At 44.0% G+C, this 16,187-nt stretch overlaps 1 protein-coding gene across 6 annotated transcripts in view; it reads left to right on the top strand.

The window, feature by feature from the left end:
- The window catches only part of LOC115140157 (kinesin-like protein KIF2A), a 31,469-nt gene that overhangs the window by 7,227 nt on the left and 8,055 nt on the right, over positions 1-16,187 (top strand). Inside the window, exons 2-21 of one of the 6 annotated variants that reach the window (XM_029678313.2) lie at positions 2,221-2,315; positions 2,934-3,056; positions 3,452-3,506; positions 3,637-3,750; positions 3,972-4,016; positions 4,879-4,979; positions 5,176-5,271; positions 5,371-5,425; positions 6,723-6,885; positions 7,125-7,215; positions 7,404-7,467; positions 7,578-7,669; positions 8,766-8,908; positions 9,059-9,263; positions 9,608-9,718; positions 11,026-11,093; positions 11,570-11,662; positions 12,961-13,105; positions 13,300-13,401; positions 13,657-13,792. In XM_029678313.2, coding sequence (XP_029534173.2) covers positions 2,221-2,315; positions 2,934-3,056; positions 3,452-3,506; positions 3,637-3,750; positions 3,972-4,016; positions 4,879-4,979; positions 5,176-5,271; positions 5,371-5,425; positions 6,723-6,885; positions 7,125-7,215; positions 7,404-7,467; positions 7,578-7,669; positions 8,766-8,908; positions 9,059-9,263; positions 9,608-9,718; positions 11,026-11,093; positions 11,570-11,662; positions 12,961-13,105; positions 13,300-13,401; positions 13,657-13,792 — 2,097 coding nt within the window. Of the gene's footprint in view, positions 1-2,220; positions 2,316-2,933; positions 3,057-3,448; positions 3,507-3,636; positions 3,751-3,971; positions 4,017-4,878; positions 4,980-5,175; positions 5,272-5,370; positions 5,426-6,722; positions 6,886-7,124; positions 7,216-7,403; positions 7,468-7,577; positions 7,670-8,765; positions 8,909-9,058; positions 9,264-9,607; positions 9,719-11,025; positions 11,094-11,569; positions 11,663-12,960; positions 13,106-13,299; positions 13,402-13,656; positions 13,793-16,187 lie in introns of all 6 variants that reach the window. The other 5 variants (XM_029678312.2, XM_065026708.1, XM_029678314.2 and 2 more) reach the window with 5 other exon arrangements.

The following is a 16,187-nucleotide window of genomic DNA, read 5'->3' as shown; positions in this document are numbered from 1 at the left end:
ATTCATTCAAACAGCACTTTCGTGCATTTTGCCAGCAGCTCTTCGTTGCGCTGTTTATGACTTCAACTATTCTGAGCAAGGAACTGAAACGTTAGCTTTCTTACATAGCACATATTGCACTATTATTTTCTTCTCAAGCACTTTGTTTTTGCATTATTTAAACCAAATTGAACATGTTTCATTATTTACTTGAGGCTAAATTGATTTTATTGATGTATTATTGTTGCAGGAATTAAATTGCTCTAACACCCAATTAAAATTAAACACTCTGTCAATTCATAAGGATTTGTAAGACCCTTATTTTATAGTAATGGACAGAGCCCAGTCTTAAAGTCAAACAGCAGATTTGTATTCATGAGAGTACTCCTCCTTACACATTTTACCACAGGTTATAAACTTAAAATGACGTCATTAGTTCCAGTACCAACCCGTGCCATCTCCGTTCTAATACAAAGGCTGCATGGTTCTCACATCGTCTCTCCCTATTAAGATAATATACGACCGAGCCAAGGACATGCTTCTGAAGATATAGTTCATTCATTTCTACCAAGGAACAGACAGTTATTGTTCTAATTCTTGATTATATTTACACACATTATATTCAGTACTAGAATTAAAAAGAAAATTCTTACATATATAGTAACATAATAGTTTTCTGATTAGTACATATACAGTAACATAATAGTATTCTGATTAGTCAGTCCTGATTGAAATGTATACATAATTAGTCATCATTGATTAAAATTCCCTTAACAATTATGTTAAGTTAAAATAAGTGTTCATTCAGTATTGTTGTAATTGTCATTATTACAAATAAATAAATACATTTTTAAAAATCGTCCGATTATTCGGTATCGTTTTTTTTGGTCCTCCAATAATCGGTATCGGCGTGGAAAAATCATAATCGGTCAACCTCTAGTCTCTATGCAGCAAGTTCTCCTCAGCAAGTTGTATTTCTTCAGGTCAGTGTAGTAGTGCATTGGCTCACCAAGACACACACATCAGTTGGTGTGTCCCTCTTGACCAGAAGCAGGGTTTTCTAGAGCAGATCTGCCAAAGAGGAGAGGGAAAGACATCATGGTGGAGTGACATGCATATGGACTCATGACAGGCATCTGACCGCATGTTCCACATTTCACTTGCCGCCTCTGTCAGTGCTGATGTAAGCTATTTTTACATCACTGTCTGACACTTACTATCTCAGATTAAAGGGATTCTTGTTCTGTTACTGAGTTATTTAAGTGAGCTTTCACTGCTGTGCGCTGTAGACTCATTACTTGGGTAGAACTCAGCAGCAGCGAACACTAAAAGCATCCATAAAGCTCTCTGCTCTAAATAATGAATGCTGGGAACATGTCCCCCCCCCCCGCTTCACCCCTGACAGTGAGCAGCCAGGGGATGTGATGTAGTGTGTCATAGACCAGGGTTAGCCACAGGAAGCTGCTGGTAATTATGGAGCAGGCTCAGCTCAGGCTGCCTGTGGAGTGTGTATTTAGACCAGCGGTAGATGGGAGGGAGGACAGGGAAAGGGTAACTCCATGTATATTGACTACATGCTTCCTAACTTGTTTAACATGGCTTTATGTCTCAGTTGGTCGAGCATGGTGATTGCACCATCAGGGTTGTGGGTTTGATTCCCAGGGCCACCCATATTTAAAATGTATGCATGCATGACAGTATGGATAAAAGCGTCTGCTAAATGGCATATCTGTGGCTGAAGTTTAGATAGACCACCTCTCTTGTCTTCACACACTTCTGTTGAGTAATGTCCTGGAGAAGCTAGTTTGGGATCTTTAAGGCCAATTATTTTGTCATGTACTGTATTGTCAGGCTGGCATAGCCATACAGTTTCAGAGAGCATGTTGAAGTGTGTGTGCTGCAGGGGTCTGTGTACTCCAGCTTCATTGTAGTAGTTTAATGTCCCTATGCACTTCTCCAGTTGGGTAGCTACTAGTAGCTACGGTCTTCCCTGCTGACTGATTCCCTGGGGAAAGTCCTCCCACTCCCGCCCTTACAATTAAGATGTGTCATGCAGTCAGTCATCCCTAATGGCTGTAGTGCACTGTGAGTAGTGTAGGCCAGAGTTAGGACAGTACTGTGCAACAATTTGAAGGAATTAACTAATTTGTTACATTTCAGAGAACTCCCCTTTAGTCTTCCAACTTCTCTGTGCTGTGGGTGTTTGTCAGATAATGCACAACCACACGTGCTTTGTTACAGGACGAATACACCAAGCCATGGTCACGTCGTTGAATGAAGACAATGAGAGCGTCACTGTGGAGTGGATCGAAAATGGAGACACCAAAGGGAAAGAGGTAACCAAGCCTAGCTAGTAGCTTATAGCACGACAGCCGGCGTCCGCTCAGCTCTTAGGCATTGAGCCCTATGAATAATGCATCTGAAGACATTCTAGAGTTTTGGAGATTACACAATCCTTCTGCATGTTCTGCCAGACATCACTCTGCCCTGAATATACTTGAGTTTAGAGAGCCTTACAGCAGTCATATTTCCTGAGCTTTGCTGTTGAATACAGATGTTGTCCTGCTGCTCTCTGCTCCTCTGAGCTACACAGATATACTTCTCTGCTCTCCATATACTAACATATAAGGTACATATTAACAGAGTATATTTGCACCTAATCTCTTCTGCATATTGATGTGTAGAGTATATTGTGTTAGATCTCCTGTTGAATATTGACTTGAAAAGTCTGGCTCGAAGGGCCATGAGAAAGGGCACCAATTGGTTGTGGCCTCTGTTAGAAGGTGTGGTAATGATGACCAGTAGGAGAGAGATGTACAGTCAACACATTTATTGCCACACCACACACAGACACACACACAAGAAGGGCAAAGAGAAGGGACTAGCAGAATTGTTCAGGAGCGATCTGTATGGGTTAGGTACAATTACAGTGACACGCACTGCTCTCTATCCAGATTGACTTGGAGAGTATATTTGCACTAAACCCAGATGTGGCCCCAGAAGAGGAGATCGCCCCCAGCCCAGAGACCCCTCCCCCACCAACGCCCACCTCTGTGAAGGTCAACAAGATCTCCAAGGTGAGCGCTTCATGCGATGGAATTTAGTTTTGTTATGGACTGCTAGGATAACCACTGCAGGGTGAAGTCTGCCTGTGTAGTGCATAGATGAAGAACCTGATATCTTGCCTATGGTGCAGTGTGTGGCCTCAGAGGCCCACTGCTGGAGTGGCAAAAAAAACACAACAGATGCGAACAAAGGAAGCTCCAGTAATCTGATTCTCAGTATTTGTCCATTTCTATAACCCTTATTTTGCAGTCATGGGAGTGAGAAGTGTTGTATTCTTCAGGGTTGTGATCTAGTGATCTGCTGGGTAAAATCATTTCGTAAACCATGATTACAGTTTAATCCTCATGGCTTCAATTATTTTTGTCAATGCATTTATCTTATCTCCCTCTTTTGTGTTCTTTAGCAGAACCGGCGAACAATAGCGCCCACTAAGAATGGCACTCCATCCAGGGATAACAGAGGTGTGTTTGTGTACTTGTTTTTGATCATTGACAGTTGAACATTGTCTTGAAATGTTCATGGGTACCATGTCGCTTAATTCACTTGAAACAGAGGCCCTCTTGATAACTCTCTGTGTTGTGGGTTCCACAGTGGTGTCAACCCAGGCCAGACCAGCTCCACCCCAGCAGCCAGAGCCTTCTCCTCCTCCTGCCCAGCAGCCAGCCCAGCCCACCCAGGCCCAGACAGCCCAACAGTTAGCCAATGGTAGGAACATCACGGCTATATCCATCTATGTTGGAGTTACATTTTGACATATTTACTCATTCCGGAAATCTGAATGTTCTGTCATTTTCACCCTCCTAAGCATTCCCCGGAAATATTATTTGTTATTCCATTTCATGTTGTGTATTTGTTACGATAACATCTGACCAATAGGCTTGATGTTCCTGATTTTCTATGCTTTGTCGATCACATGTGTGTCACAGAAGCGTCATTGCATCAGCTAAGCAGAAAGGAGTTTGGACAGCTTTGTATGTATCAACTCTCCCAACAACCCCAGTGCTTAATGTTATCTTAGAGCCCTGTCGCTTTCCTTTGGAGAACCTTTAGTTTGTGATTATTCTCGCCTAAAAGGCTTCCGCTATATTCAAAGCCTTGATGGGGGCCCCCCCTACCAATGGAATCAGAGACAGAGAGACATCCTCGTAGCTCTCTCTCTATTTCTCTCTTCCTTCCTTCCTGCCGGCAAGCCAGGCACTGGTTCTGACCTGGCCCTGCTCCCCCAGATTACTGCAGGTTATTAATCCTCGCTCTCTGCTCTGAATGACGAGCCTGCAGGCCTTCAGATGGGGCTGTATGCAAGAGGAAGGGTTACTGTGCTGCTCAGCTGGATATCTTGGGGTCTGGTGGAATCAGAAATGGGCTACTGACACTCACTTTATACTCTCCTCTCTCTTATGATTGGATTTTCAAATTATGAATTGGGTTTCTAAATGGCACTAACTGTAATGTGATGCAGGATTTATGTAACTTTTGAGGAACCTAGACTAAGAAGTCCCCTATGTACTCATATCTCTGCTTTTCCAGTTAGCATTTGACTGTTGTTGGATCAGTGGTTGGTCAAGAGCCCTATAGTAGTGTAATAGGAATAGAAGTGTTACCAGGGTAAGGTTTGTGCCAGCTGCTGTAGCCTGCCCTCAGGCCTGTATAAAGTTGCTGTCCCCCTGGATGCTAGAAGGCCCAGTCCCCAGCCAGCCACCACTCTGTCTGGACAACCCTATAGTAGGGAAACTCCAGCAGAGGAAGAGATCCCTTTTAGAAAGGTTGAGTGTGCATGTTCTGTGAAAGGCAGCGTTTGTGACTTCCTGTTCCTTTGCCGGGGTTTCCTGGCAGCGAGGAGGAAGTCCAACTGTGTGAAGGAAGTGGAGAAACTGCAGGAGAAGAGAGAGAGACGACGGATACAGCAACAGGAGCTGAGGGAGAAGAAGGCACAGGTACAGGGGCACTCCTCCTTCCATCCTCTGACCCCCTCCATATCTCCTAATATCTGGGTTTTTAAAATGAGGATAAAATAAGATAATTGACTCACTATAGCGATGTTAGTCATTGAACACATTTTCTTTAGTGAAAATAACTTGCTAATTCAATTCGAGTATAAATTGAACAGTGACCTAACATAACCGTTCTCAGGAGGTGGACACCACTGTCCCTAACTATGAGATCCTGCATATGATCAGAGACTTCCGTGCCAGTCTGGACTACCGGCCGCTGTCCACCACAGATCTGGTGAGTACAGACAACACCCTGCTCTCTCTCCCTCTCCCTGCTTTCTCTCCCTCTGTCCCAATAAAATGGCCTGATTAATGTGTGTTTTTATTTTGTCAGATTGAAGAGCACAGAATATGTGTTTGTGTGAGGAAACGTCCACTCAACAAGAAAGGTAAGGAGGACATCCAACAGAGCCTTTAATCATAATGAGGAACCAGTCACGAGTTTACCTACTATGAGCTTTTGGACGGTCATAATCAGTCAGGTTCAGGTATTTTCTTATGGCCTGCAATCGGGGAAACTACACTACATGACCAAAAGTATGTTGACACCTGCTCGTCTGATCATCATTCCAATATCATGGGCATTCATATGGAGTTGGTCCCCCCTTTGCTGCTATAACAGCCTCCACTCTTCTGGGAAGGATTTCCACTAGATGTTTGAACATTGCTGCAGGGACTTGCTTCCATTTAGCCACAAGAGCATTAGTGAGGTCGGGCACTGATGTTGGGCGATTAGGCCTGGCTCGCAGTTGAATTTCCAATTCATCCCAAAAGTGTTCGATGGAGTTGAGGTCAGGGCTCTGTGCAGGCCAGTCAAGTTCTTCCACACCGATCTCGACAAACTATTTCTGTATGGACCTTGCTTTGTGCACAGGGGAATTGTTGAAACAGGAAAGGGCCTTCCCCAAACTGTTGCCACGAAGTTGGAAGCACAGAATCATGTAGAATGTCATTTCCCTTCACCTGAACTAAGGGGCCTAGCTCGACCCATGAAAAACAGCCCCAGACCATTATTCCTCATCCACCTAACTTTACAGTTTGCACTATGCATTCCGGTAGGTAGCGTTCTCCTGGCATCTGCCAAACCCAGATTCATCCGTCGGACTGCCAGATAAGTGAAGCGTGATTCATCACTCAAGAGAACGCGTTTCCACTGCTCCGGAGCCCAATGGCGGCGAGTTTTACACCACTCCATTTCATGAAGCTGTCGACGAACAGTTCTTGTGCTGACATTGCTTCCAGAGGCAGTTTGGAACTCGGTAGTGAGTGTTGCAACCGAGGACAGACTATTTTTCTGCATTTCAGCACATGCCGGTCCTGTTCTGTGAGCTTGTGTGGTCTTCCAATTTGCGGCTGAGCCGTTGTTGCTCCTAGACGTTTGAACTTCTCAATAACAGCACTTACAGTTGACCGGTGCAGCTCTAGCAGGGCAGAAATTTGACGAACTGACTTGTTGGAAAGGTGGCATCCTATGACGGTGCAACATTGAACGTCACTGAACTCTTCAGTAAGGTCAATGTTTGTCTATGGAGATTGCATGGCGGTGTGCTCAATTTTAGACACCTGTCAGCAACGAGTGTGGCTGAAATAGCTGAAGTCGCTAATTTGAAGGGGTGTCCACATAGTTTTGTGTATATAGTGTATATTCTCTGTATACTTTCATTATCATGGCTGTGTGTGTTCTAGAGTTGACTATAAGGGACCTGGATGTGATTACCATCCCCAGTAAGGATGTGGTGATGGTCCATGAGCCCAAGCAGAAGGTGGACCTGACACGCTACCTGGAGAACCAGACCTTCCGCTTCGACTACGCCTTTGATGACAGCACCACTAATGAAATGGTTTACAGGTCAGACAGAGAGCCGTCGGTTGTTGCAGTAAAACAACTGTTTTGTTTGATGTGTCAGCTGTATGTTTTTACTGGAATTCAATCCAGGAGGACTGCTTGCATTGGGTGTGTGTGTGTGTGGGATGTATTTTGATGGTGTGTGTTTGTTAGGGTGTTGTGATGGAATGTGTGCAAGTATGTGTTTTGCTAGTGTGTGTGAATGCACACACACTGAGTGGATTTGTGTGTTTCTACTACAGGTTTACTGCCAGGCCCCTGGTGGAGACCATCTTTGAGAGGGGCATGGCCACGTGCTTCGCCTATGGACAGACTGGTAGTGGCAAAACACATGTGAGTCGCACACACACCAGCCTCCTCATCCTCTTCTGCTGATGCATGTCAATTATTAAACACTAACTTAACAATAACATTACATCAGCGACATCCAGGTTCAATGTGTACAAGCGTTGTTGCATTTTCATTTCTATTTATGTTTCACCCACAATCAGAACTGTGAATATTACCGTCTTTTGTTTCAGACTATGGGTGGAGATTTTTCTGGAAAGAACCAGGATTGTTCTAAAGGGATTTATGCATTAGCTGGTAAGTGATTCTTAGTGTATTCTTAGTATTGTTGTTGGTGCTGTAATGCTCAGAACCTATTACAATTGTAAAACTTTCTCTTAGTCTTTTTCCCCTTTGTCCTCATGCAGCTCGGGATGTGTTTGTCATGTTGAAGAAACCCTGCCACAAGAAGTTAGATCTTCAGGTGTACGCAACCTTCTTTGAAATCTACAGTGGAAAGGCAAGTGATTAATGACTTGTTTATACAGCATCCACTTGTGGTTTTGGTTGTAGACAATGTTCCTTCTAAGCTGCGCGTGTGCGTGGCCACGCATCTCCAGGACTGCCGGGGCAGTAGACGCAAGAGATTTGAGTTTCACTGAGTTCGTCCCATCAGTTTGCACTATCAACGTTTTTCTCTAATGTGATCGAATCAACATTATCAGCCCTTTTTCAATGCAACAAAACAAATCTAACTTTGCAAGATTGAGTCTTTAATTAAAGGGTCTGTTGCATATAAATTAATAGGCAGAGTGTAGCCTACATTGTCCAATTCTCTTTATAAACTGGGTGGTTCGAGCCCTGAATGCTGGTTGGCTGAAAGCTGTGGTATATCAGCCCGTATACCATGGGAGTGCCTGGACACAGCCCTTAGCCGTGGTATATTGGCTATATATCACAAACCCCCGAGGTGCTTATTGCTATTATAAACTGGTTACCAATGTAATTAGAGCAGTAAAAATACATGTTTTGTCATACCCATGGTATACGGTCTGATTTAGCACAGCTGTCAGCCAATGAGCATTCGGTGCTCGAACCGCACAGTTTATATTGCATCATATAATACATTACAATGCAATTTACAATGACCTATTTGGTCCATGATGTAAAAAAATAAAAATAAATGTTTTTCTATGCCTATCATAGAAATTTAAAGCTATTTCCATGTGAAAATATTAGAGGATTTTCTCCATTGGTTTCGTTGGTAGGCCACTGATAGGCCTACATTATGCTCAAATAGCCATTAGACTATTGACTACTGTCTAAAACGGTAAGGATACAGCCTCAGTGTTCACTGTAAACATGTGCTGGAGGTTGCACAGAATTCTCACAAGTTCAAGTTTCTGCTTCCAAGACCTCAATTGGTCAGTGCCCCAAAATAATGTAGGGAACTTGGTTGTAAGTGTTTAACTCGGACTGTAAGGGGATTCTGTGTATTGCTCCCGTGGGTGATTATATTGACAGACTGGTTTTAAGTTGCGGTTCTATATGTGTTGGACCTGACTGCGTGTGTGGTTGTATAGGTATTTGACATGATTGTTGTGTGTGTCTTCTAGGTGTTTGACCTGCTGAATGGTAAGGCTAAGCTCCGGGTGCTGGAGGATGGGAAGCAGCAGGTGCAGGTGGTGGGGTTGCATGAGAGAGATGTCAAATGCACAGAGGACGTCCTCAAACTCATAGAAGTGGGCAACAGCTGCAGGTAAGGCAACGGAGTGGAAGGTATTTGTAGCAACATCCCACAGTTGCCCTAACTAATGACATAAACGGTGATCTTTAAAATGTTATTGTGCATTACATTTAAATGCTCTCCTTCCTGCTTTCTTTCTCCCTCTCTGTCCCTCTCTTTCAGAACGTCAGGGCAGACCTCGGCCAACGCCCACTCGTCCCGTAGCCACGCCGTGTTCCAGATCATTCTGAGGAGGAAGGGGAAGATGCATGGCAAGTTCTCCCTGATCGACCTGGCGGGGAACGAGAGGGGGGCCGACACATCCAGCGCTGACCGCCAGACACGCCTGGAGGGCGCTGAGATCAACAAGAGCCTTCTGGCACTAAAGGTCAGAGGGGAGAGGTCAGAGGGCAGCTGCAGAGCATTCTGACAGGGACACTCGGTAGAAAGTCAGCAGATGTTTAGTCTGGTAGTTCAAGTAAAAGTTTATTCATCTTAGAGGTATTTACAGGATTTTACATGAATACAGCTCTGATAATGTGCTGTCTGAGATGCATTTTCCTCCAGTTGAACAGAACTAGCAGGCTTAGTTGGACATAACGTAATCTTATAGAAATGGTCAACTGTATTTTTCCTGTCCCATCTCTCTCAGAATGTATATCAGTCAGCCAGTCAGACTTAGCAGCAGGCAGACAAACTGTAGCTCATTGCGTCTCTCTTTAACTCTACCAGGAGTGCATCAGGGCGCTGGGACGGAACAAACCACACACTCCATTCAGGGCCAGCAAGCTCACACAGGTCCTCCGAGACTCCTTCATAGGGGAGAACTCCCGCACATGCATGGTGAGTTCATCATTAGTCACTGCTAGTGGGATTGGTAATTGGTGAATTCTTTCCTCACTGGCATATGGTTCAGTCATCTCTGATTTGATTAAAAATTACTTTTTTTAAGACACCTTGCCCATGGTCTAGGCCAGGGGGTCACCAAAGTATTCCTAGTCGATCGCCAAACATTTCTCTTAAAAAAACAACGATAAAGCCTTGCGTTTCTATTTTTGTTTGTTTTTGTATCGCGCCGTTGGCTGGGTAGGTGAAGTGTTCCCATTTTGAACCATTTCATGTGTCTGAAGGTACATATTCTGCCTACCCGTCGGGCCCAGAGAGCAAATCAAGCACACTATAGGCCTACTGCTGGCCAATCAGATGTCTCAGATTACCATGTCTGCGATAACATAGCAGGCTTAAAAGAAAGCTAAAGTTGATGCTGTGAGATTAAAACGTTTAAAACCATGACTAGAGAGAGACTGTCAATGAATACAGCAAAGAGCTGCTGTTTTTATGACTGAGTTCATGTTTGTTCTTACTCAGCACTGTCAACACTTTATTCAACTCTTTCATAAGCCATTTAATGGGTGTTCTTCCACTTGTGCTACAACCACTACTGCAGCTGTAATGAATGAGAAGGAAAGTGTATCGATAGGCTTGTTGTTATTATTAGCGGCTTGGGAATATTTCACTTTCTCTGTTCATAGGAATAACAACATTTAATTTGTGCATGAGGCAGAAATAATTTGGTGCGACTAGAGTTTGGCTATCAGCTAGAAGACGGTGTCCCTTTTTGGTCAGTGTCAGTGGAGGAAAGGGAGTGGAGGGATGTTGAGAGGCTGACCCTCAGTCTGCTGCTCTCCCCCTCTGCTGAGATTGACCATCAGATGCAGGCACCATCAATCAGCCCAGAAAAAGAAAAAGCTAATTATTTAAATGTATGTTCACTCAGATGTGCCTCACAAGTAATACAACAACTGATCTATTACCGGTGTGATCATATAGACTACCTCAAAAAAAGTATATAATTTTCAGGGAAATTCAACTGTAGCCAATATGCAGTGTTAATGTGTTGGGCCTATAACCTACTGTATGAACCTCAATGCTACAGAACTGTTTTTAATTTGTTAATGTTGCATAGACCTGTTTTTGAAGAGATCTTGACTCAGAAAGGTTGGTGACCACTGGTCTAGGCCTATACCGACCCTGTAGGGGACCCTGTAGCTTGTAAGTAGGCACACTTTCTGCAAAGGACGGGCCATCTTACTTGGTCTTTGTACTGGCCTTACCTCCACTGAGTTTCTCCTCACCTCTGTCCTATCCAGATAGCCACCATCTCTCCTGGCATGACATCCTGTGAGAACACCCTCAACACGCTACGCTACGCTAACAGGTGGGCACACGTGTTACAGCTGGCCATGGGAAACTGTCTCTCCTACAATTGTGCTTTCCATCTGTGATCAGCACAGAAGTGTCTGAGAAAAGGAATATAGGAACCTCTTCTTTGAATACGCTCCCTTTACGTTTCTATGGACCTTGAGCTCTTCACTGTGCTCATTCACACAGCATTTTTGTGCTTAGAAATGGGTAGATGAGGCTTCTGAGCCTCAAGAGGCAGATATAATGATGTAAAGAAAGGGCTCTCTATGATCATACAATTATTTGAATTGGGAATATCTGCCTGCAGCAGTTTGATGAGATGTAGGCTACATGTGAAAGACTGAATGAGTGCCACTGTGGCAGGCAGGTCATGGGGAAAGGAAAATGCCTATTTCTCTCTTCTAGTTTTGTGTGTCCTGACCCTCATCCCCTCTCTCTTGTGTTTCCTGCTCCTCTACTCTGGGCCTGGTGCTGTGCTCTGCTCTGTAGAGTAAAGGAGTTTGGGATCAGTCCCTCAGACATCCCCTTCTCCCAGGGCGGTGGAAGTCGCTCGGAGCTCTCTGAGCTCTCGCCCACCCATGAGTACGATGACTTTTCTACTTCTTCCTGCAGTTCAAGCACCTTCCCATTGTGTGCACACACATACAAATACCTTTTTGGTTGTCAAAGCATACACTTACCTGCATGCTTTCCATGTATGCATACATTAGTTGTATAATACACACAACACACTTTCTTATTTTGGTCTTTGTTCCATCGTTCTCACCAGTCTCTGTGGAGGACTTGTCCCTGCGTCTTATTCCTCATTTCCTTCCCTTTTTATTCCATCTCCATGAAACATTCTTTCATCCTTTTCTCCAGCCTTGGCATGTGCTCTGCGATCATCTTTTGCTGTGCTGAGTGAGATTGTGTTCACTTGTGAAAGCTGTTCTCCTCATATCTTCTCATGGACAATAATGTGTGCCCTCGCGCTTTTTCACATAATGTTCTTGTGATGTGGCATTTGGTTCCAAATCTTTGTTTATGGTGTCATGTAGCATAACCAGTCAGTCAGGCCTATTAGTTAACGCCTAATATTTGACTGGTCATTTTATACTATGCTAGTTAGAGGATAGTTCCTTGGCTAAGTACCTGCAATTATTGCCAAAGGTGCAGTGAGACCAGCCTGTGTTTATTCCAACTGCTACAGCAATTCCTGTCACCACCCAGTCAGTCATGGCTTAGACACAAGTCAATAAGGTTAGGCTGTACTGGACCATATCAGCTCAGTCACACCTCATTAAACATACACGAGATGCCAGAAGTATAGACAGTCCTGGCCATATGTTTGTGCTATCATGCCAACTCATTGTCGCTCATTGTCATGCCAAACATGGCTAACATGCAAGGGCCCTGTTGAAACACACAACTTCTACAGTTCTATAGCATCATCATTTAGAGCTGCTTTAGTGGGGAACAACTAATCTAGCACTCTGAATTTGATTAACTCATTATTCTTATATTGCTTAATTTGTTTTTATTGACTGAAAAAATAAAACATTTTATTTTAAAGATACCATATCACTAACTTAAAATGGATTGTCAAGCAAGTTGCAACCAATAAGAGCACAGATGATGGACCCATTGGCTGCACATGGTGTCACTGGTGTTGTGATGGTTTCTGGGTATCTATTCAATGGGCCAAAACATTCAGCCAAATGTATTGCATAGAACTGACGAGACTTAATATTCTGAGTCAAAGTCATATCCAAGTAATGCATTTCTATCAGCAATATCCTGACTGTTTGTCCCTACTGAATAAGGCCCAGCATATGGAGTGTATTTAACTGGGCTGAGCAGCACTGTCAGCTGACTGGAGGATGGTGTTGATTGACACACAGAGTGAAGGAGTTGACGGTGGACGCTAACCAGGTGACCGAGGGGGTCCGGCCCAACATCCATGTGGTGGACCTGCTGGACTATGACTGGGACCACCTGGGCAGCTCCCCCCAGAGAGACGACCTCAAACTGCTCTGTGAGCAGAACGTAAGCCACACTCTTATAATACACTCTTATTGCACTTTTATGCTCACTCAGCTTGTATCTTAGATGGTTTTCTCACTGTGTGTGTGTGCATGAGTTTGTGCATGAGCCCCAGCTCTTCCTTCCCTGAGGCCATTTATTCAAAAGAGGTGATGCTGGTGTGTGTGTGTTACTCTGACTGTTGTCTGTCTTTCCAGGAGGAGGAGGTGTCACCCCAGCTCTTTAACTTCCATGAGGCTGTGTCTCAGATGGTGGAGATGGAGGAACAGGTGCTGGAGGACCACAGAGCTGTCTTCCAGGTCAGACGACATTAACAGATGGCTCCTCTTAGATCCTTTCACATATGGTTAGGAGGACCTCTGTTGAATTAATCTGCAAGATTAATGTCCTGTGGAGCGACTATCCATAATTCTCTAAATCATCCACTTCTTCAAGCTAATGTAATACTGACTTGATGGGAGCAAAGTCATTGATTTTAAATCATTTGTTTGTCAGTAGGAAGATGAGATGACCGTTATTGGTGACTTGTTAATGTGTGTGTCTTTTGTGAGCAGGAGTCTATCCGGTGGCTGGAGGATGAGAAGGTTCTGCTGGAAATGACTGAGGAGGTGGACTATGACGTGGACTCCTACGCCACTCAGCTAGAGCAGATACTGGATCAGAAGATTGATATCCTCACTGAGCTCAGAGGTAAGCAGCCTAGACATGTATTATTACAGTGAAATGGTACCGTTTCAGTCAGATGGAATAACATCTCTAAGGAATGAGGTTTGGTCCATTTACACTACATGGCCAAAAGTATGCTCACCTGGAAAATCCCATTCCAAAATCAAAGGCATTAACATGGAGTCGGTCCCCCCTTTGCTGCTATAACACTTCCACTCTTCTGGGACGGCTTTCCACTAGATGTTGGAACATTGCTGCAGAGACTTGCTTCCATTCAGCCACGAGCATTAGTGAGGTTGGGCGATTATGCCTGGTTCGTAGTTGGCGTTCCAATTCATCCCGAAGGTGTTCAATGGGGTTGAGGTCAGGGTTCTGTGCAGGCCAGTCAAGTTCTTCCACACCGATCTCAACAAACCATTTCTGTATGGACCTCGCTTTGTGCATGGGGGCATTGTCATGCTGAAACAGGAAAGGGCCTTCACTAAACTGTTTCCACAAAGTTTGAAGCACAGAATTGTCTAGAATGTCATTGTATGCTGTAGCATTAAGATTTCCCTTCAACTGAACTAAGGGGACTAGTCCGAACCATGAAAAAGAAGCCCCAGACAATTATTCCTCCTCTACCAAACTTTACAGTTGGCACTATTAATTTGTGCAGGTAGTGTTCTCCTGGAATCCGCCAAACCCAGATTTGTCCGTCAGACTGCCAGACGGTGAAGCGTGAGAGAACGCATTTCCACTACTCCAGAGTCCAATGGTGGCGAGCTTTACACCACTCCAGCCGACGCTTAGCATTGTGCATGGTGATCTTAGGGTTGTGTGCAGGTGCTCGGATATGGAAATCCATTTCATGAAGCTCCCGACGAAAAGGTATTGTGCTGCTGTTGCTTCCAGAGACAGTTTGGAACTCGGTAGTGAGTGTTGCAACTAGGGTTGCAAAGGGTTGGAAACTTTCCGGGAAATTTCTGATACGAAATGAAGCCTGGGAATTTTGCTTAAATTCATCAAAAGTAATCTTAAATAACAGGGAACCTTTTTGTGGGATACACATAAGGCTATTCTTGGTCTTGTGGCATATTTTGGTTAAACTATCCCCAATTCAATGGAATTGCAACCCTCTGCATGCACAGTGCATTCTTCCATCACATGTACAGCTGATTCTCAAGATCTTGCACACTAATGAGATGCTATTGAGCTCACACTACTACACTGTCTGAGCCTAGGACTATATGCTTTCTAGTAAGTTTTGATTACAATACTGGGTGAATATATTTTATATGACATACATGATTTCTTGTAAATAGTAGCCTACAGAAAAGTGTGTTTAAATAATTTTGTAACTGAATCATTTTTGCTCGTTAGTTTTTGCTACCATGTGGGTTTTAGCTTGCTTGAGCCTGCTAACTGAGGAGTTTTAATTCACCTGTTTCCATACATGTTTCATTTTAAAACATATATCTTACAAAGGAGTTGTTTTAATCTAACTGCTTAACTATTTATCTGTACATGGCATTTTATTTGTTTTTTTTAAACTCATTTTGTCCCCTAATCTTTACATGAAAATGCTGCGGGCACTATCTGATGTATGGAGACATTTCACTGCAGCTAATGTAGAAGGAAAAGCTGTGTACATTTGCAACAAAGATGCAGAATAATTTGGCCAAGTGCATAAAGTTCCCTCAGCGCTCACAAAAAGTCCCTCTACTTCTATTCACCAATCCCCAACCAGACATGCTTAATCTACTAATTTGCTGGATGCAGAGTTCAAGTGAAGGTCAAGCAAAGAAAGCGTAGAGAAAGCAGACTGTATTGCAATCATCTCTGATGGGTGGTCAAATGTTCATGGGCAAGGAATAATTAACTACATCATCTCCGCCCCTCAACCAGTATTCTAAAATAGCAGAGACACAAGGGACAACAGACACACCGGTCTCTACATTGCAGATGCGCTGAAGGCAGTCATTAATGACCTTGTACCACAGAAGGTATTTGCACTGGTGACAGACAATGCTGCGAACATGAAGGCTGCTTGGTCTAAAGTGGAGGAGTCCTACCCTCCCATCACACCCATTGGCTGTGCTGCTCATGCATTGAATCTGCTCCTCAAGGACATCATGGCACTGAAAACAATGGATACACTCTACAAGAGAGCCAAGGAAATGGTTAGGTATGTGAAGGGTTATCAAGTTATAGCAGCAATCTACCTCACCAAGCAAAGTGAGAAGAATAAGAGCACCACATTGAAGCTGCCCAACAACACCTGTTGGGGTGGTGTAGTCATCATGTTCTACAGTCGCCTGTAGGGGAAGGAGTCTCTCCAAGAAATGGCCGTATCACAGTCTGCCGATATGGACAACCCCATCAAGAGGATCCTCCTGGATGATGTATTTTGGGAGAGAGTGGTAAGCAACCTGAAACT

This window comes from Oncorhynchus nerka, linkage group LG13 (assembly GCF_034236695.1).
Source record: "Oncorhynchus nerka isolate Pitt River linkage group LG13, Oner_Uvic_2.0, whole genome shotgun sequence".
Taxonomy (NCBI): domain Eukaryota; kingdom Metazoa; phylum Chordata; class Actinopteri; order Salmoniformes; family Salmonidae; genus Oncorhynchus; species Oncorhynchus nerka.
The sequence above is the reverse complement of the archived record's forward strand: the minus strand, read 5'-3'. Positions and strand labels throughout refer to the sequence as shown.